General features: G+C 46.3%; 1 protein-coding gene across 2 annotated transcripts in view; it reads left to right on the forward strand.

Moving 5' to 3' along the window:
- Window positions 1–21,342, forward strand: part of HS6ST1 (heparan sulfate 6-O-sulfotransferase 1) — a 233,659-nt gene extending 212,317 nt beyond the window's left edge. Inside the window, exons 4-5 of one of the 2 annotated variants that reach the window (XM_086943801.1) lie at window positions 12,288–12,992; window positions 20,835–21,342. In XM_086943801.1, the coding sequence (XP_086799927.1) occupies window positions 12,288–12,992; window position 20,835 (706 nt within the window). In that variant the 3' untranslated portion in view covers window positions 20,836–21,342. Of the gene's footprint in view, window positions 1–12,287; window positions 13,841–13,912 lie in introns of both variants that reach the window. The other variant, XM_086943800.1, reaches the window with a different exon arrangement.
- The last annotated feature ends 903 nt before the right edge of the window (window positions 21,343–22,245 follow it).

Below are 22,245 nucleotides of genomic sequence, written 5' to 3' on the forward strand. Positions count from 1 at the left end.
CTCACTATCAAGACTGCCTAACTGGTGGCAGTAACTTCTGCCGGGAGGGTCAGTGAGCTTTAGGCTTTGTCATCCAAGCCTCCATAACGGAACATATACCTGTACAAGATGGTTCTATGAACTAGAGTTTCCTTCCTGCCAAAAGTCATAACTCTCCTTCATGAAGGCCAGTCGATCACTTTGCCTACTCTTTACGCTTTACCACATCCCTCTAAGGAAGAGGAGGGACTTCACAGACTGGGCCCAAAACAAGCATTTTTTTTCTACCTTGACCACACAAGAGTTCTGGTGGATGACCAACTCTTCATGAGATATGTCCGAGCAAAGAAGAGAGAGGCTGTGCTCTGCATAAAAATCTGCTAGGCACTGGCCAAGAAGCAACCCCCTTAGGGTTCGCGTGCTCATTCCACTAGAGTCAAGGCTGCAACCACTGCGTTAGCACATGGGGTCCTGGATATCTACTAGGCAGGAAAGAGGGCTTCCTTTCACACGTTCACAAAGCACTACTGCCTGGACAGTCTAGTCCGTCGGGGTGGGCACTTTGCCCATTTGGTCTTACAGGACTTTTTAGTATAAAATTGTTTTGCAGTCCCACATTCGGGGAGCTAGAAGACTGTCAAGTGGACAAGTTAATTACCATTGGTAACGCCTTATCTGGTAGAGAGACGATCTAGCTGCAGATTTCTTACCTCCCTGCTCTGCGAACGCTGGGGTTTTCCCTGTTGGTGCCCTAGTTTTCCACACCAGGGGTTGGTGTTTTTCGAGGCTCCGCACTACTAGCGTGGAAAGGTGTGAAAATAAATTGACATCAGCGCCCCTTGTTGGGCCTATATAGGCACCGCCCGCATCACATCTGGTGCTGCAAAAACTATGCCATGTGGAGCTGATCGATACCACCTACAGCCGCACAGAGATACTGCTCACAAAAAAATCCGGATCCAGTCTGATGCCTGGGGATAATTCTAAGGTAAGGAATCTGCGGCTAGATAGTCTCTACCAGATAAGGCGTTACTGAAGGTAACTTGTATGTCAGTTTGGATAAAGATTGCACCTATTAAAGAAACCTCAGTGTTCCCCAAAATTACTCTTGGGATGACCGTTTTCCTCACTAAATCAGAACTTAAACTAACATTGACCCCCTAAAACGCATTGCATGGAACGGCCTCTGCCCCTTAAAGCTATATCTGTTCAGTGCCTGCCCTCAAACTGTGTATGCTATCGGATGTTGATAGCATACATGTGCATATATCCTACAAAGAGCACAGCAGCAGAATCTCTAAGGTTACAATATTTGGAAGTAAATAAACACCGGGTGGATGGCGTGCTCCGTTAATATTTTGTCAGTATGTGGTTTGTCCTTCCTGGGCCACATCAGAGCGCCTGGACCTTCAGACCTGGTGCAGCGCCTCTCACATAGGAGCGGATGCCAATGCAGAGTCATTATTTTCAGGCAGAGCATGTATTATTTTTCTTCTGTCTGCAGAGCACCGGAGCACTCAGCAGAATGTACAGAGCTGGGCGTTCTGTTTGTTACTAATTCTCATCCGCTTGGTCTTTTATTAGGTTTTGCTAAGGGAGGCTGTGCTGTTTAAATGTCCTTTTGTCGCTATACTAATGTAAGAAGAGGACAAAGAACTATGCCAGCTGCATTTCCTACCATCTTATACCTCAGTCTTCCAATGTGTCCTGCACGTTTGCCTGCAAAAAGGCAGTGTTTAGTGGGCACTCTTTCCAGTATAAACTAGAGATGCAGCCAGCACCCTGCTATGAAAGACACAGTAAGAATGCCATGCATGCGGAATTACTTGTGGGGACTAATAAACTGAGCACAGAGTCCACGGTGGCTCCTTGTGCCTGGAATAATTTCTTTAATTCTGGAGAAGTATTTACGCAGCGCAGATTCACAGGGAAGTGTACACGGAAGTGGCAGCATGTATCACAGTAGTGCCTTTATAGCGATGCACACCACCCATCTCCCGTTTCTAAGCGCTGTGAATAACGGGTCTTACTATTACCAAGTGTAATGTTACTCAGCAAGTACTATCTAATAAGCAGACATTGCTGACCGGTGGGGACAACCACACCCATCTTGTCTGGCCATTCCCTGAACTGGGGTGGAGAAGTGAGCTAAGAACGATGGTGGGTTCAACCCGGATCTGTGACTGGGGTGAGTGTCTGAAAAGTTTCAGTGATCCGTCCATCATCCCCTTGTGTTTGTTTGTTCGCCCTAAGTTGGCAGAGTGTGCCCCGACGTGGGTCCCTTGCTCACTTTGGACCTGGATTCAAGCTACCCTGGCTGAATAGGGGCATTAGGGTAATACAATCAAAAATTAAATTACATAGTGGAGATCCTAAGGTTCTGGTATGAATCTGGCCCTCATGACCGACTTTGGGCTCTGTGACACCCACAGCTTCTTGAACAATACTATTCTGTTTATGCTTCGCAATCCCATTCTCAAACCAGCATTGGCAAGGCCAACAGGTGTGCCATTGGCTGCCAGCACTCAGGCTTTGTTAGAGCTTGCTTTGTTTCTTCATTGCTTTTGTAAAACTACTGTTTAGGGAGCTGAAGGACCCTCGCAAGTATAGGGAAAACATGTCTAAAAGTAATTTAATGGGTTGTCTAAAAAAATCACACTGGCACTGTTCGCTTTTGCATAAAGTGAATTACTTTGCTCCACGCGCAAACACGTTTGGCTATGAACCGAAAGCCAGACATATGAGGTATTTGGCAATGGTATTTTTCCTGGCTCGAAATAATCTAGGTTGGATGCCGAGCAATAAATTGCGCCCGTTTGTGTCGAACAGCGTGAATTATCAACGACGCCAGAGCGCCATCTGGTGGCCTTGTCACAAAGTGATAAAGGAATCTGAGGAATGTTTCATGCCTTGCTTCAGTCCTTTTCCTTTGTATTTGTGGCATGCTAAGAATGACCATAACATACAGCTTTTATGGCAAGCAAGAAAATAAAAACACCAATAATAAATTGCAGAATCCCTCTTGTGGAATTAAAAACACTGATAGTTATAAAAAAAGAATATTTCTAGGTATAGGTTAGTAGTTAAAATTGCTCTTTTCAGCTTTTTAAAATGAGTAAACTAGGGCAGTATAATCAGTGGATACTATTCACAACGAGAATAATTCGGTTTTTGCTGTTGGCAATTACATTGCGCACAAATAGCTGGACAGGAATAAAGCGCAGCATTGGGTGGGAGGTGGGCGGCAGTTCCCAGCTGCATGCACAGTGTGGGAGGGCGGGTTATGCATAACTCTATGGGATAAGAGGGGCAGTCCGAATCCTTTTCGATGGAGGGCGAGATATCTTTAGAGGGTCGGGTTGCCATCTCCATGTTCATCACCACCCCCTTTTCTGAATCATTTTGTCCACCATAAGCGTGGAAGGGGTATACTCAGATGTGAGTCCCTTGCTCATTTCACCATCAGGATTCAAGCAAGCCGGGCCGACGACGGCTGAAATGCCAGAAACCGGTCCCCGGTAGCTTGTTTCCTTCCCAGTATAAGAATTGGCTTGGTAGTTTGGTTTGCCCTGTTCCCATCATGCACTGGGACAGGAACAGACTAATTTGCATGTAGCCAGGTTCTGAGCTGGGATGGTGCAGTGAGCTAAAAAACGGTGATGGATCAAGCCCTGATCTTTGGACTGGGTAAGAGTGGTCTGCTTAATTCAGACACTCTGTTCATCACCACCCCCTTTTCTGAATCATCTCCATGCGGATGAGCAGCGGACGCGGGGCGCGTCTAACCCGTGGCCAGGTGTTTTATTCAGGGCACAAGTCTTAAGAAGTGGGGGGACGCTGCCACCAGAAGTGACGTCACAACAGGAAGTGACGTCACGACAGGTGTCTTGCACCATCGGGCTCATTGCCTCCTGTTACCCACACATCAGCGTCAAACATGCCTTTTATTTACTGAACATGGAATGTGCTGGTTGTATTTCCTCTACATTGAAAAAGCCTTGCACCCTTCCTGCACCTATGTTTCTAGGCAATTACCTGTATTCTGAGGTCTCGGAGGATCCTTTTTGCCACCTCGGCATAATTACATGCTTGCTGCGGTCTTGGGCGCACCCTTGTCTGGTGTTTCAGGCATGTACCAGGCGCCTCTCATTATGGGATTTATGTCAGTTCCTATCTCGACCCAAAGAGGCCAAACAGTGAGGTCCAGCTGTTTTGCAGGGGGCATGGCGTCCCCCTGGTAAAATAATTGGGGGGACGCCGTCCACCTGCGTGGTACCCCGACTCGAGCCCTGGTTTTATTCCAGACGCTGGGTGCTGAGCTTGAAATGTCGTGGCTTCTTTTTTCCGCTACGTTACTTTTCATTTAATATCCTTCCTGTTTGTATCACGGCGGCCGGCACGTTTTCATCATGGATTGCTGGGGTTACCGCTTTATCAAATACACAGCATTTCTCAGCGGGGAAAATATTGTTGTTCTGCTAGAGCTGGGCGGTGTGGTCTCACTCTGTAGAACCATCGCAGGTGGGGAGCAGCGCGTGGGGCCTCGGTCTGTGGAGACAGGCATGAACTGAGGGTGCTGGCAGGCTGGGGTTTTCCACGTCCACATGGAGGAACAATGCCTTGTAAGGATTGAGGTTCCTTTTGAAACAAAAGACTTGATTTCGCTAATGAATAGGAATAGCTGGTACTGGTGCTGGACTACAGTCTGATGGGTCCAAACATGGGCGTCCGCAGAAATGTTTCGGGGGGGGGGGCACATTTTTAATTTAATCACCATCCCCCTTGCACCCTTCTCGCCCTCCCCTTGCACCCTTCTCGCCCTCCCCTTGCACCCTTCTCGCCCTCCCCCTTGCACCCTTCTACCCCTTCTTGCACCCTTCTCCCCCTTCTTGCACCCTTCTCCCCCTTCTTGCACCCTTCTCCCCCTTCTTGCACCCTTCTCCCCTCTGCCTTGCACCCTTCTCCCCTCTGCCTTGCACCCTTCTCCTCCTCCCCCTTGCACCCTTCTCCCCCTCCCCCTTGCACCCTTCTCCCCCTCCCCCCTCCCCCTTGCACCCTTCTCCCCCTCCCCCTTGCACCCTTCTCCCCCTCCCCCCTCCCCCCTTGCACCCTTCTCCCCCTCCCCCCTTGCACCCTTCTCCCCCTCCCCCCTTGCACCCTTCTCCCCCTTCTTGCACCCTTCTCCCCCTTCTTGCACCCTTCTCCCCCTTCTTGCACCCTTCTCCCCCTTCTTGCACCCTTCTCCCCTCTGCCTTGCACCCTTCTCCCCTCTGCCTTGCACCCTTCTCCTCCTCCCCCTTGCACCCTTCTCCCCCTCCCCCTTGCACCCTTCTCCCCCTCCCCCCTCCCCCCTTGCACCCTTCTCCCCCTCCCCCCTTGCACCCTTCTCCCCCTCCCCCCTTGCACCCTTCTCTCCCTCCCCTTCGAACCCTTCTCCACCTCCACCTTGCACCCTTTTCTACCTTGCACCCTTCTCCCCTCTGCCTTGCACCCTTCTCCCCTCTGCCTTGCACCCTTCTCCCCTCTGCCTTGCACCCTTCTCCCCCTCCGCCTTGCACCCTTCTCCCCCTCCGCCTTGCACCCTTCTCCCCCTCCGCCTTGCACCCTTCTCCCCCTCCGTCTTGCACCCTTCTCCCCCTCCGTCTTGCACCCTTCTCCCCCTCCGTCCGCCTTGCACCCTTCTCCCCCTCCGCCGTGCACCCTTCTCCCCCTCCGCCTTGCACCCTTCTCCCCCTCCGCCTTGCACCCTTCTCCCCCTCCGCCTTGCACCCTTCTCCCCCTCCGCCTTGCACCCTTCTCCCCCTCCGCCTTGCACCCTTCTCCCCCTCCGCCTTGCACCCTTCTCCCCCTCCCCCTTGCACCCTTCTCCCCCTCCCCCCTCCCCCCTTGCACCCTTCTCCCCCTCCCCCCTTGCACCCTTCTCCCCCTCCCCCCTTGCACCCTTCTCTCCCTCCCCTTCGAACCCTTCTCCACCTCCACCTTGCACCCTTTTCTACCTTGCACCCTTCTCCCCTCTGCCTTGCACCCTTCTCCCCTCTGCCTTGCACCCTTCTCCCCTCTGCCTTGCACCCTTCTCCCCCTCCGCCTTGCACCCTTCTCCCCCTCCGCCTTGCACCCTTCTCCCCCTCCGTCTTGCACCCTTCTCCCCCTCCGTCTTGCACCCTTCTCCCCCTCCGTCTTGCACCCTTCTCCCCCTCCGTCCGCCTTGCACCCTTCTCCCCCTCCGCCTTGCACCCTTCTCCCCCTCCGCCTTGCACCCTTCTCCCCCTCCGCCTTGCACCCTTCTCCCCCTCCGCCTTGCACCCTTCTCCCCCTCCGCCTTGCACCCTTCTCGGCCTCTGCCTTGCACCCTTCTCGGCCTCTGCCGGGGGGGGGGGGGGGGGGGGGGGGGGGAGAAGAGAGTACCCTTCTTCCAATATAACAAAAAGGGGGGCGCAGACGTCATCACAGCTTTGCATTAGGGTTGTGGCGCGCCCCATCCAAAAGAGTCGCATTTCCTGGAACAGACGATACTTTGAGGGAAAAGCAGGACTATTTTGAGGCGAAAAGAAGAGTTCACCCCAGCATTTTGAGAGGTGAGAGCAGAACGATGATTTCATTGGTGGACTGTCACCGGCGTAGAGAGCGCCTCAGTGACTTTCCAGGTGAAAAGTACTAAATCTGTGTCACTGACCTCCTCTAGAATCTGCTTTTACAGATTGCCATCTGCTGCAGCCTTGCATCCGCTTTACACACAGCAGCACAGTGCCGTGCATACATAGATGGGTCCCTAAAACCACCCAGGCCCTGTTTGTTTGCGGACCACTATCAACCCTTTTTGTCTGTACTTCGCTCATGCCATAATGTGCTCCGAAGTCATTGCTGTGCACATCTCCCCTTCACAACAAACCTGGCCGAGCTCTTCCAATATTCATTTGTTTGTCAAAATAGCATGTCCTGCTCTGTGATTAATGCCTGTTGTTTATTCTACGTATCCTTCGTAGAGCCTTTCTAAATGATACATTAAACGTGTTTACGCAGTCAGCGGACCCTTTGGACCTCCACTGCTTGCAGCACCAGGTCCTAGTCCACCATTCCCAGTTGCTGCCGCAGTTTGAAGCCTTCTTTTCATTCATTTTTAGATCTCACCTCTTATCAGTCTGTTGTCGGAGACCTTTTTTTGTTCAATACCAAGACTTGATGGACTTTGGGTTGCTCCATCGCTTATCGTTGGTTGGCTTTTTTGTCACTCTGGTTTGCTTGCTCCTTATTGGACAATTGTCCTCCTTGTGCTTACCCGGAGCATGTGTGTTTCATGCTGGCTCCCAGTCGTGCTGCTTCTCCCTCACTTTACACCCCCTCCACACGCTCTGTTCCACCTCCATCTCGCCGGCTCTCCCCATCCCAGAATACAACAAAAAACCCAGCTCTGGGTACTTGCCGCCCTCTGCAGCACCACTGCTGGGTCCAGATGGGACTTCATTCCCGCCCATTATTCTTATGCATTTATCGCCCCCCCCCCCCCCCCCCCCCCCCCTCAGTAACCCTTCGAGTATCTGCTCTTGTCAGACTCTGGTGTATACAGAAGAAAAAGTTAAATTGCGTTATTGACTCCCTTCTTTCATTTTGAGTTCACTTGTTTGCCTTTCTTTAGCCACATAGCATGCCAACACTTGGGTGGGTCTATTTTTTGTCTTTTTCCCCAGGCATATTTTATAACCTCCTTCGTCGTTTCAGTATTCCTCACCCAAACACACACTAACATTGGTCACTGAATTGTATGTCAACCAGCAGCGGCTAGCCTGGGGTGGGCTCCATTTTCATAATCTTTGGCTATGACTTCTTCCCATAATGAAAAGCAATTGAGTTCTTTCTCTGATTGCCCAATTGTCCCCTCGGCTCTTTATGCTGCAGAAGAAGGCATTCTGTCCCCTGTCCAGTGGACTCAGAAAGGCCTCATTCTGGAGCATGACGTCTTCAGGTCCAGTCCCTCCAGCACTAGGAGAGTGCTTCAAATCGCATTGAATGGCTGCTTGGACAGAGCTAACTATTTTGGTGCCCGCTGTACGAAATACTCTGAACAGTAACAGGTCGGCGATGTATGAAACTCAAAAAAACATTTAATACAAACAGTGTGCTGGTATCGCATGAAGCTTTTCATTGTTATTTCTGACTGACTTTTCTCATGCTGCGGCTTAATTGGTAAAAACAAAGCAAAAAAGCACAGGAGTTCAAAGTTTTTTTTGAGGACCCTGCCACTCCCAATTGGTGAGGTGGGTGAATACCAAGGCTGCACCGTCTGGATTCCACCTCATCTGTTTTTCCACAATCCTACACTTCCTGTCTTTTTAGCTTACTCTTGCAGATTCTTTATCCCCACTTTTTCCTTTTTTTGGGTTTCCCCTGCACAGTGCTTACGCTGTGCTTGTGAAATCTTTTGTTTTAATTATATCTTAAAAGGGACTTATATTCTGCCCCCTTGCTTTCATTACTTTTCATTGGTTCCTGTCCTTGTCACTTACTTTTTCTCCTTTTCTATTGGCTGTAGCACACTGTTTCCTGTTTCTCTGTGTTACACTCCTGTGCTTCTCTTATCAGTTTCCTACAGCCAAAGTACTTTTTCCATCCGCTTTGGGACACTATTTTTTTTATATTTTCCCTGCACATTGCTTGCACTGTGCTTGCTTACCTAATCTCCCTTGCACAGCGCATCTACATAATAATTCTCCCCCTGGCTGTACGCATTTTAAGAGTGCATATCGGCTCAGGGCATTACAAGGCTTGTAGTGCATCGTGCTCCAAGCCTTGGTTTCAGCCTTGATCCCTGCCCTCGACAAAGTCTCCAAGTTTAGTTTTCATTTTGCACGTTCAGGAGCACAGACTATGGCTTTCGTGTTCCCAGCAGGTATGATGGCACTCCATCCCCCCCTAAATATTTAAATTAAGCTAACTAACAAACTAACTTGGAAGATGTTGATGAGACAGTCCTCTGCGTTCGCCCTCATCTGAGCCGCAAAGTTAATTCATTTTGCGTGTTCAGTGGCACAGACCATGACTGTCACGTTCGCTACAGGTATGCTGCCTTTTCCAGTTTAGCACTACTTTTTTCTACTGCTTGTATTACAATTGTGCTTAACGTTGGAACCAGCTCCCCTTTTAAACCGCTGTTTGTGTGAATGGATGAACAGACTGGGCATGGAATAGAGCATGGGTCAGGAAACTTTGTACGTGTACAGCTGTGTACCCATGCATTGTGTTGGGGATCATGAACATATCAATTATTTAAATAGGCTGCAGTGTTTCATCTTTCCGTGTGGAGGTACAGGTGTGAAATGGAGGCACAATAGCGGGTTTTATTGCAGAGCCTTCTCGGTTACGTGTTAGTCATGTAGGGTAATGAATCCTGTCCCATAATTATCCTCTGCTTGCTATTGTATGCGACATATGAGAGTTGAGAACCCTTAGCTCCAGGCTTTTGTTAGGCAGACCACTTGAAGGTCTTTTATTCATTTGTTCCCTTTGTTATTTTATGGGTCGAGTTTACATGAATTAACCTTTTGTTAAGCAGGCTGCCTAGTCGCATTGGCCAGGAATATTCGGTGAACAGAAAGTATGTTTGGTAGAAATGTCTGCATGTTCCTCAGATCCCAAAACACTTCCTGCTTGTTTGCAATGAACACACAATCGGCCTGTCCTTGTAGAGGCATAAAAGTTATAGTTTTAAATACAGGACAGATGGTTGAAGCCTGTTAAATTGTGAACTCTCCACAAGCATCCAACATGTTTCCATATTCATCCTAATGACTAGGATTGCACAGTATGTGTGGGCATTATGTGCCAGCTAGACTTTGTTATTCAGATAGTCTTTTTTTAGGTCTAACTCTAGAGAAAGAGAGGTGGCCCTCGGAGCCCCCTTATCTACAAGCAGGCCCTCACTGCTCATGAAAGCATATTAGGCTTTTCATGAGTTAATTGCATCCTTGCCTTCTGAATAGATCACCGTTTTGTTGCAGTGTAAAGCGATCACCGCTTGTGTGTTCTTGCTATTATCCATTGTGTAGCGCTTTATAATAATCACAAGCAAAACCGATGCATTACCAATACTTGTTTACAGATTTCCTATCTTTCCTTCCTCCAATTTCAGCCTTTCTCTCTTTTGCTCTCGGTCAAACTCATGACAAAAAAAAGTCCTGATTCCCATAAATGAATGCCAGTGCCTCACACCTGCAAACACTGGCACAAATGAAGCACTGCTTCTACTGGATACTAGGCGAGCTCTCAATGTTTTTCCTGACCATATGATTGTCTGAGTGAGGAAATACGGCTTGGTTGAACCCCAAAAAATGATTTAACCTCCCACTTTACATATTGTGTGAATGTTGACGTGGGTAGGTGTAAAAGTAGCTTAATGCAGCACTTGCTTGTTGTGCTTTGTGTGTGCAAGTGTAGCTTGCCCTGCTGAATGAAATCTGTCTCTTTGGCGATAGAATCACATCTGCCAGCTGGAGCTGTACCTTTATGCTTGAGGGAAGCCTGCATTGTGGTCCATACTGTCTTCTGCACGCTGTGCTCTAACGCTTATTCGTGTGAGGGGAAACTTGCATTGCACTCCATTCTTTCTCTCTTTTTAGATTGCATTGCACTGTTTTGTGTTTGTGTGGGTGAAGCTTGTATTCTTGCAGGTTAGGTTTCTCAACATGAACCTTTTCTCAGTTCACATGCTATGCACTATTCCTCCACACAGTGGTATGGTTTTGAGGAAAAAAGCTTGTGAATCTAGAGAAGTTTAGCCTCAAAACAATTGTTACAGGTAAGTAACTGCTTTCTTGTTTCTGTTACATGCGAAGCTTGCACTTCAGCTTTCTGCAATGCGCCTCATGTGTGTGTGACAGCAACTGTCTATGCAGTACCTTCTGGGTTTGCCAGTGAAAGTCTTGCGCGGAGTTTGACGGCTGCTTCACCTTTGTCGACGCTTCCCTATTTATTTACTAGAACTTCAGCAAGTACCGGGACAGTGACGAGCGCTGTACCTCCAGGCGGCATTAAAGTGATGCCTATGCAATGCAGGCATGTATTGAATGATCCTGTAGGCCTCAATTGAGCAAATTGTTAGAATTGATGTAAAGGTCTGTTTATGTCAACTTTAAAAATGCCCCTATGCACCATTCTGCATACTAATATGGATGGCAGGTAGCTAGTCCATTTCTGGGGCAGCAGTGCTGCACAACCGGGGATATGGTTTGCAGAGTGAGGTACACGCTCTATTCCAGAGCCAGGAATCTTGGCCAGGACAACTTGAATCTGGCATTTTGTACTGAAACATTTTCATCCTCACTTATACATGCAGCAGTTCACCAATTGAAGAAAGTTCAAACTGGGCATGAACGTAGAAGGAAAAGAGAGACAAGCAAACCTGCAGAGATTGAGTCATAGGCAAACAAAATTATTTAATAGAGAGTATGGCCTCTATACATTAAGATCCAACAGCAATTACCAACAGCAATTATTTTAGCAATGTTCCACCTCGAGTCTCCTGCTGACTCTTTCTGGCCTCTGCTGCTCTTTCCGCCAGCCCTGAACGAGGAAGGCTGTCCTCCCGGATACAGAGCATACAGGCCCGCATGCAAGCTGGGCTCCTTACACAGCACCCACAGACCGCCATAGAGGCTAGGCTCATACAACGAATCACCTATGGTTACATGGACGGAGACCTGATTCATGTCCCCATCATTCGTTACTACAGTCAAGACAAGAATCAAAGTGGGCTCAACACTCTTTCAGCCTCCCGGAAAGTGGTGTGACTAGATGTGTCGGTCAGACTTCCTCTATTGTTGTCCTCTGTAACTTGCACTCGCTCTTAACTCCTCATACTTGTAACTTGCCTTGCATGGAATCGTTATTACTGGCACACAACTTAAGGGCCCTATTGCTGCCACTAGCAGCAAATCCGAAGGTGGAGGCAAAGGTGAAGGGGTATGGCGTGGCAAGAAAATTGCCTGGAAATGCTTATTTGCTATATCAGTGTATTGTGGGGACTTTGACTGCTAGATAAGCTCTTTAACTTATCTCTCATTTGTATTTTGTGTAAAATATGTGACTGGTTACTGGCACCATACATGAGGGGTTTGGGCTACTGACAGAGAACGCTTGAGAGAAAAAAATTGAGTGCATCAAGTTTTACCAATGTTCTGGTGGTCCTTCTTTACTGTTGATATCCCAATATCTCTGTTCATTATATTGTCCTCCCACATACCAGAGGTGTCTTGTATCTATGAGCCTGTTTTGATGTATTTTGACTTTTATTAACTCAGCCCTCTCTTTTACCGCAGGAAATTTTACTACATAACACTGCTGAGGGACCCAGTGTCACGGTATCTGAGCGAATGGCGGCACGTGCAGCGCGGCGCCACTTGGAAGACATCCCTGCACATGTGTGATGGCCGAACGCCCACTCCAGACGAGCTGCCGCCCTGCTATGAGGGCACAGACTGGTCAGGCTGCACCCTGACGGAGTTCATGGAGTGCCCGTACAACCTGGCCAACAACCGCCAGGTGCGCATGCTGGCCGACCTTAGCCTAGTGGGCTGCTACAATATGTCGTTCATTCCCGAAAACAAGCGGGCCCAGGTTTTGCTGGAGAGCGCCAAAAAGAACCTCAAGGATATGGCCTTTTTTGGTCTGACTGAGTTCCAGCGGAAGACCCAGTACTTGTTTGAGAGGACTTTCAACTTGAAGTTCATTCGGCCCTTCATGCAGTACAATAATACCCGGGCTGGCGGGGTGGACCTGGACAATGACACTATCCAGCGCATTGAGGAGCTTAACGACTTGGACATGCAGCTCTACGACTATGCAAAGGACCTTTTCCAGCAACGCTACCAGTTCAAGCGGCAACTGGAGCGCAGAGAGCAGCGAATCAAGCACCGGGAAGAGCGGCTTCTCCATCGCTCCAATGAGGCACTGCCGAAGGAGGAGGCGGAGGAGCAAGGGCGCTGGCCCACCGAGGACTACATGAGCCATATCATAGAGAAATGGTAGTTCAGGGGTGAACTTTTATACTGAGGGGCATTGTGGGGGCTTACTTTTCATCTCCAGGTTGAATAATCATGAAACCTAAAATTAGTAAGGGTGACACTTAAAACATTTTTACCAGAAAAGTAATCTGCTTCTTTGGAGAGAAGAGCAAAGCGTTTTTTACTATTTCTACAAGTTACAAAGACTTCAATGCTCTTTAGAAAGTCTGTTAAGGTCTGACTTAGCACACAGCTACTCAGGCTTTAGCTAGGCCAGAGTCTGACCGCTGACCCCAGGGTATTGATTATTGTGCTCACACGGTAAAAGGTTTGGCCCAGGCTGGGTAAGGGAAATGTAACTAGTCCATGAAAGTCGAATGTGCTGCTAATCACGCACTGGGCATGGTTGGGCTTGAGTAAGGACCCTTCAGTATCTGCACACTAAATGCGTTTTAGGACCCCCTACCTGTTACACTGCCACACAATTTCATATTTGTTTATGGTTTATTTGGTCTGGCTGTAACGGGGCAGGTCGAAAGGGGAGACTTGATGTCAGTTCATGCCTGTGCACTGGAGGCAAACGCAATGATGGCCATGAAAGAGGAGCCATTGGCCACCGCCAGTCTGAGAAATATTAGTATTGCAGCCTAGGCTGTCCTTATCTACCAGCTAGGTTGGCGGAGGTAAGGTATTCACACATGCTGCCCAAGGGTAAACCAACACAATCCAAACACACGATGCAAGACCATTTTTTCCACCATAGGTCCTTACACAGATTCACTAGCTCACCTTTAAAATCCTGAAACACAGTTCCAAAACTGCCTCACTTTTATGGGCAGCAGGAGTCACCTAAAAAGGCCTAAACATTTGTGGTTAAAAACGATATATTTTGGGGTTTTTTAATATATAAAGTTAATGTAAAATAACACCATGTGTTCCAGGTTATTTTGTATGTGGGTATAAACTGCATGTCTCATTGGGGACTGGTTAAGTGCATGCCAACTCCCCCCCCCCCCCTCTCGCCCTCCTCCCAAACAAATGCAAATAAACGTTATGGCAAAAGTAAGCATGGTGGGAGACTGTTCGGCCAAAATCCATCTTATTTGGCAGCAAGAATCCTAGCAAAATTCAGTTTGAGTATACACGTGCACACACGCACATACATATCCACCTATCTCACCCCCCCCCCCCCCCCCCAGAAAGATTAGGATGGCCAGTATGCCAAGCTCTTGTTTGAACAGATTTGTTAACACCTCTTGCTAGCCCCTCTGCTCCTTCGCCTTCAATAACTAGCGTCCAGAGGAGTCCGCATGTCACTTTGAGCAGATAGAATGTCCACTGATCTCTTAGTTGTGTATTTGTATGCTGAGCGGTAGCACAATGAGAGAAATTACTGGTTGTAACTTTAGCACAAAGGAATCCCTATGTTGTCAATAGGGTCTAGAAAGCCAAAATGAGTCCGTTTTTGCCCTGATGGTGAAACCGTGATCTTTCTTTTGAAACATAGCCATGAAGGAACCCAGATGGCACTTGGGCACAGCTTGTATGTTTGCACAAACCTCCCATTCCAGAGCTGGGCTATGCTTTGGCTCCCAACCTGCTCCAGCTCACAGCTTCCCACATGTCTTTGGCTTGCATTGAATCCTAAATTAATGGGTTTCTTTACAAAAAGAAGTATCCTTCAAAGTTGTGTTCACAATTCATTATTGCAATAAATATTTTCTGGGTCTCGCTGCAGTCATTGGCCACTGGTCAGCATCTGGGGTGGAAACTGTCCTCAACTTGATGTCCCACGGACTCAAGTACTGATTCATTCCAACTGGGAAACCAAGAATACCCCCTCCCCGCTCTTGAGTTGAATGGTCTATCCTTGCTCCAAGTTTAGGGATGATAGAGCGTTTGGAACGCGTATACTGTATGCCACATGCATTTTTACTCTATAAACTCAACGTCCATTCAGAGGTTAAATCTTTGTTAACGGGTAGGAGGGTAGAACTGTTAAAATGATAGACAACAGCAAAGCCAGATGGTCATAGTACTGTCTGAGTGTGAAGTACAATCCTAACAAAGATGGAGCACTTATATTTTAAGGCGCTACAAATCAGAGTATATGTGTTCTCAGCAGGTTTTTTTAAACTCTCCCATTGACTATGGGTTCTGTTTATTGGAGCCTGACAGAATGTGTTGATAAATATAGTTGGCTAAGACACAGGTGCCCTGATTTTTATTGAGTGGCCGTGTGTGCAAGGTTGGATAATTCACGGAGTTTCAGTAGTTCGAAATTCAGTATAGTAATAATTTTAAAAATCCAAGCCGTCCAAGCACTCACTTGGGAAAAAATGCAGGACTGAAATACTTTGGCCCAAAGTGACACATTAGAATGCCAGTAGGTCAGTCTCTTACGTCCAGTTAAAGGGTTACTTCAAATAAGTCATCTGTATACACAGCTGTTGAAGTCCAAACTGATGTCAGACTCAAGGGTGCACTGGTATTGGATTTGGCCTAGATCCAAAGTTTGTCTCCCTGGGCAGCAGAACCTAAAGGTTCATATTTTGACACTGGTCTGGTGTAGTCAAAATTTCTAACAGCAGCACCACCAAACAGCTGCAGGCACCCACGAGATTTGCGGGCTTGCCATTTTTTATAGGGTAACTGGGATGAAGGCTTCTCCCACACTTTCTATTGGTGCCATGCCTTGCTCTATAAGGATGAGTGAAATATCCTGAATCATTGCATCATCAAGGCACGTGGCTGCAGCCAACAGGTCTACCTGAAGGCCAAGGTTGAAGAGGAAGAATCTCAACCAATCTGAGGTAAAAAAAAGGGCAGATGCAGACTTACAAAAAGTCAGGAAAGGTTCCAATTGGGTCTAGATGATTGAGGTTCACCCTACTCGGACCTGAATACGTTTTTTGTGGATACTATATTTATGATCACAGAGATGTTTGTAGATCCTTCCAAGTTAGTCTGAAAGACCTTAATGGCTCATGACCAACTTCCACCATCAAGCAACCTCAGAGGCCTCAGTTGATTTGGCCTCCTGGTCTTGAGCCTACTCCCACTTCTCAGACGGAGCTGCACAGCTTTCCCATTTCAAGGCAGATTGCAGCAGCAGAATTTCTCCAGAGAGTCTAAGACCTGTGTCTAGCGAGTAAAGAACCATCAACGGGGGATATCGGTTTTTGATGGGTCCTTCTAGGCTAATGCCTTTAGTCCCTTTCTGAAATCCAGAGTGTGTATAACTGTTTGCTGGATGTCCTTATCCTGCGTTTAAGGCACCGGCGGTAAGTCTGGGCTATCCAAAGCCCAAGACCTTATTTAATTTCTCACATTACCCCCCTGAGTATGGAGTGTGTCTTAGCGGACCCCTCCAGCTTCTAAGGCTGTAGGGAAAACCGAGAAAGGGTAGGTTGAAATGGTGATGCAGATAGTTCACTCTCAGCCAAAGCATTCTGGATGCCGGGCAGTGCCAGCACAACACCTAGCATGGGCAAGGAGCTTCCCTTCTGCTGCTCCAATTAAAACTAGTTAAAGAAAAAACTTTCTTGGACACCGCTGATAGACTTGAGGGAAGGAATAAGGTTTGAAAGAGGAAGGTTTTGGAGGCAGTGTCCTTGTATAGACGCATGACCATGCCTCCTTTTGGACATTCTTCTACTCCATTACACATTTCTTGACCTTTTTTCTAGGCTGGAAATTGAACGTTTCGATAACTCCCTCTGCTTGGTGTTTGGCAGCCGTAAGAATCCTTCAATCCGTGGAATTGTAGAGTGCTTCTTGTCACCCGTGAGGGTGAGATTAAACCCTTCATCGATTACACCCACAAAAACATTTGAATAGATCTCCAAGTTATTCATAGGATTCCTAAACACCGAGACAGACACCTTACCCTTCTTACTGAGGGATCTTGAAGCCTGTCATCTGCGATTACTATCTTTAACCCTCCCAGGGATTTGGGGAAGCCTAATCGGGAAGTAGTTCTTCATGCCTACGATTCATATCTGAATGTGTAAACCCCATGCAGCCAATACTACTCATACATAAATTGTCACAGATAGCCCTGCTTTTTTTGTTACCTGGCAAGAAGGAACTGTTTTGCCTCCCTTTAACGTCTGCAGTCTCCGGCCATGCCTGCTCAAAAGAACTGTTTTACGCTGAAAACAAGAAGGACCTTTCTGCACTCTTGAACTGTCTGTACAGTACCTTGAAGGCGGTCCACTTCCTTTCACTTTTAGCCTTCCGCTGCTTCAGCCAGGGACACCTGGCAGAGTAAGAATGGTGCATCTCCTGAAAGCAAAATGTCAAGCTGCCCAAGGTGTAACAGTACAGAAAATAGACGGTCCCAGTGGGACTATTTGAAAGAACACAAATATTCATGTAACATCCATTAAATTTACTTGAAATATGAAATTCTGCTCAATATTATTTATTCATATTGAACATCAATCTAAATGCTCAAAACCCAGTAAAACATCTGGAATATAGGTATACAAAAGTGCCCCGAACCTGTAGAAGGGGAGGACTCTTGTGCAAAGTGAGAGTGGAAAGGGGAGTGACAATATATACTTTAACAATATGTTTCTCAAAAGAAATGGTTTGTCCTACATGACAATTATATACAAACAAATCAATTAGCAGCCATTATGTCGCTGAATAGGCACAATTAAAAAAGCACTGTTGCCCGCACTGTCATATAAGCCCACGGTGTAACGGCCTCTGGGGCAGAGACCGAGGTAGTCCAGGTCTATAAATCTATAGAAAGACTTAGAAGGACTCGGCTGCGCCTTACCATGGCTATTGTGACATAAAGACAGGATTAAGCCATAGTTCTGATTAGACTGGGATGGAGGGCAGGCAGATATATTTAAGAAACATTGAATATAGATTTTTCATATGAGTAGTGCTAGAAGGAGCCTTGCATAGCCTTCAGAGGCCCGTAAAAGGAGATGAATCGGTAGGCTAAAGCATGTCCCTCGAGTCCCTGTGTCTGCGAACTGGAAGGAACTGAATAACAGTGCATGTAACCGAGAAAGGATATTGTGGTCAAAATGGTTGACATGCCAGGAGCAAGCAAACATCTATACTTCGCAGTAACTGAGGCTCAAATACAAGGCGTTGCACCAAAAGTGTTTCCATACAAGACAGCAGGCTCTGTAAATATTGACTTAAAGATGCGAAAACGGGCCTGCAAGTCCATAGCTCCGCAGTGTATTTTAAGAGGTCACAACCAGCATCCAATAGGGATGCATAATGGCTCACTGAAAAAAACGATCTTAGGAGACTTAAAATACCCATTGGGTCCCACTGCAATCAAACGTCAATGGCCGAAGAATAGTTAGCTTGGTTGCCCTTGGTGGTCTAGTCGGGGAACTGGCATTTCTTTTCTAAAAATGTAAACCTAAAATGATGAATTAGAACAAGTTAGTTATATGATCTCACAAATCTGATATACTTGTCTAGTAATCTTCTATACATAGATTGTCGATACTTTTCGTAGGCCCCTTCCAGCAGCTCAGCTTGCGAAGATTTCTACTAGCGCCCTGGCCCTCTCTAGCATCACTGAGCATTACCTTGCTCTGGAGATACCTCACTGCCATGCTGACTGTACAAGTCAAACAGAACCAGCAGGCTTTTGTGATCATTAATACTCTTACTTGGAACCTATGTTATGTCAGTTCCTCCTTTTCCAGCCTGCAGAAAAGAACAGTAATTCATATTATGAGTGAATGCATACACTGACCTAGTGTGCCTCACCGCTAGCCTCTTCTCCATAGGTTCTGAGGAGGATTGTCTGTGAAGACAACTGAGGCACAGCCCAGGATTATATTTATTTCAGGGTGTCTCCTAGAATGCACACCCATTCTGCAGTTCAAGCAGATGTTCCAACTTGAGGGTGAATGATAGATAAGGGGCAAGACCTCCCCAATAAAGATTCATTGAGATCATCAAACCAGTAAGGCTCTTAGTTTTCCGTTTTTATTGATTTTTACAGGTAAATATAGACAGGAAAACAATGTTATCCTGACTGGGTTAATTTTTTCAACTCAGAAAAATGCAGAAAATTAATTTTCTTTTTCATGAGTCACGATGCTGTCATTCAAGATTTCTCTGTCAATACCTGTGCAAATTGTCAGCATGGAGAGTTAAAGTGATGGAATGTTGTTAAATAACTGTATATGTGCACTTGTTTCTCTAATAATGCAAATATTTCCGCAGGGGTGTATTGTTATACTTGGCTGCTTAGAGTGTTAAAACTCGACAGGCATCAAAGAATGTGCACTCATTTATGTGTTAAGTAAATGTGAATATATATACAAGGTCCAACCCCGTTAGTTCATGAAGCACAAAATAAATATGGGTACACATTTCTAAGTAAAAAATCAATACTTATAAATGCAGACCTAAATGTTCAAAATTAATTACTGTAAAAACAGGAGCCCGATTTTATGTAGTGTGCCGATCTGGCTTTTCCTAAACACTCATTCAAAAAGTCTAAAATAAAGAGGTAAATGCAGAATCCCCAATGGAAAAACGAGCCATCTCCCAAATTGGCAGATCACCAACCCTAATGACAAAGCATCGGGGATTTTTTGTTTGTCTGGATTCCTGTAATTTTTCTCAGGTAATCAAGGATTTGCTAATTTCTCTTGAAAGGTTTAGACAGTGAAGAGTGCAAGAAAGAGAGCAGTAGGCTGAATAAACCTGTTAATTTTTCATCAGGCCTTTTGCCGTGGAGTGGAGGTCATTGAGGAGTGGTCTAGGCCACTCTGGAGGGGATATGTGAATGAGGTTAGGGGCATCATTGGGCCTAGGGCTTTTCAGAGTAATCTTGAATTGTAGTTTCCTGTTCTAGAACTCCCCGCTGAAAGATCAGAGCTGCTTATGTTCAGCACTCTCAAGCCCTTGCCTTCGAAGAGTCTGCAGTTCATAAGATGTCATTGTGTTTGGATGTCTGATATACATTCTTATATTTGACTTTTGTTGTGCATAAGTGGATTCAATGCCTGTTATCCCTTGGGATAATGTCCTAACCTTGAATTTGTTTCTCACAGTTCGTGGGAACACATCATTCCTCCTCATTACTCATGTATCCCACTTGAAAGCCTCAAGAAGTATATAAAATATGTAATGGATAACATGCATTGTAGCCCCATAATGCTGTTGTGTAAATTTAGTGAGATTTAAATACTTCCCAGTTGTCATGTTCCAGAACTACTACCCATCTTTATAGGGCCACAATACCCGGTCAGTCGTATTATTCTTATTAACTACCATGTACCATTCTAACCAAGACAATTGCCTTTGTTCAAAGAAAGCCTAGCTGACCTCCTTACTAGGTTAAGGTGTTTAATTTCAAGCTGTTGAAACATAATCTTTCTTGGATAGACTGAGCGACATGTATATTTAACATGTGTGCAAAGTAAATGGCACATTTCGGCTGTGGTGTATGGTACACGTGATGCAACACACATGAAAACGCACAGGCAGAGTTTTAGCCTGTTTAACTCTGTTGTGCTGGTAGAAGCCAGGTGAAGAGACTCTTTAAGGTCACAAATGCTTGCACATACAGTTTTTGGTTATGGTCGACTGATTAAAGTATGTAGTGTGTGTTCGCTGTTTTTCTTCAGTTAAACACTATTTTAGATATGATAGGCACAATCGTGGCATGGTTCAAAAGATGTTTTTAAAAAAATGACTAAGCTAGAATTGTAAATTCAATTTACACAGAGAGCTAGTGTATCTCAGATCCATTTTCTGAGTACTGCCCTTCTGTAGTTTTACAAAATGTGTGCAGAACCAAACCTGCTGCCAACATACATTTTCTTCTTTTGTCTTTTTTGTTGTTGTTTTTTTGTATACCAGACGGTGGGTCCCCTAATGCATGCGCACCTAAAGATCTGTCCCAAGTTGAAGTGGGCTGCCTATTGACCTGTGACCCCTCATCGTTGGCCCAGATGGATCAGAAGAACAAGCCTTTGAACTCCATGCAGAACACTCTAAGTAGCCAAGAGCACATTCCGCCATTATGATTTTAACGTTTCAGCGACAGGATTGGCTCCAGCAAAAGCCCTGCCTTGCCCAGGACTGCCATCATGTGAGCTTACGCCCAGGGACTGTCGACCGACCGCTTCATATGCTCATTGTTCTTTGATGTTCTACCTTTGTCTTCCAGTCCACTATTCCAGCATTAATTTGCCTCTCAGTGACTTATGAACTTGCTCTCATAGCTCCGCCATGTGTGCGCTGCCTGTTTTACCCTGTCCTGTACTCACTCACCCAAATGTTGCTCGCACCCAGGTAGCCTCTTTGCTGAGTGGATTTGGAGAGCTCTACTGTAAAGAATAATTTTGTATTAAAGTTCTAAAAAGAAGTGGATGTTTGGAAGTTGTTTTTCTTCGAAGAAGTCTTTCACAGTCATGAGGTAAGGTGACCCCTCCTTTCAGTAATATTGCTCATGGGCATCAACTCCATTGTTAGATTGTTTTACCGCAAGAGGGTGAGAATGGAGTAATGGATGGTCATGTTTCTGTGTATCTCCTGCATCATGAGTCCTGTTTCTTTATCAGTTTAACCCCCTCAGAGATCATGTCTGTCAAAAAGTAAATAAATCTTCATATTGTATGAATCTCCAGAATGTATGACTAACATAAACCTATTCCTGATTGGACTCTCTTGGAGTCTGCATACATATTCTTGATAAGGACCATCTCTCTAAAATTGGAGAGAAGACTAGGTGCCCATGCCGATGGACATCACATGCAGCATTTTAATGTCTTGAAGCCGTTCCAGCGAGTCACTCCCATTTTTAGTGTGGTGGCATCGGACCTTGGAAGATGGCAGAAGTCCAGGATGGAAAGAGGCTGTTAGTTGGTGACATTAACATATTCTAAGGTTGAACTCTTAAGTCTGCCTACTTTATTTAGGAACGGTTAAATGGGTAGGTGGACAAATACATGCTGGTGCAAGCATCTCCTTGTCTTGGGTTGCCAGATATGCAGAGTTTTGCTATGGAATTGGATCTTCTCAAGTGCTATAGCAGGACGAGAAAATGTCAGTGGGTTCGAAGAAACTCGTGCAGAGTGAGATGTGGTTAATGTTTCAATTCGGGAACTAGGAGACCCAAATTATCTTCAACCAACTTAACCAATTTCTGTTTTCAAGATGCCTTCCACTTTCTACCAAAGTGACGGTATATTATTTTGGTACTCCATGTAAATGCATGGACACAAATGCTCCATATAAAGTAGCACAGGCCGCTGTTCCACTTGCAGTG

Source organism: Lissotriton vulgaris, chromosome 11, assembly GCF_964263255.1.
Source record: "Lissotriton vulgaris chromosome 11, aLisVul1.2, whole genome shotgun sequence".
In the NCBI taxonomy this organism is placed as follows: domain Eukaryota; kingdom Metazoa; phylum Chordata; class Amphibia; order Caudata; family Salamandridae; genus Lissotriton; species Lissotriton vulgaris.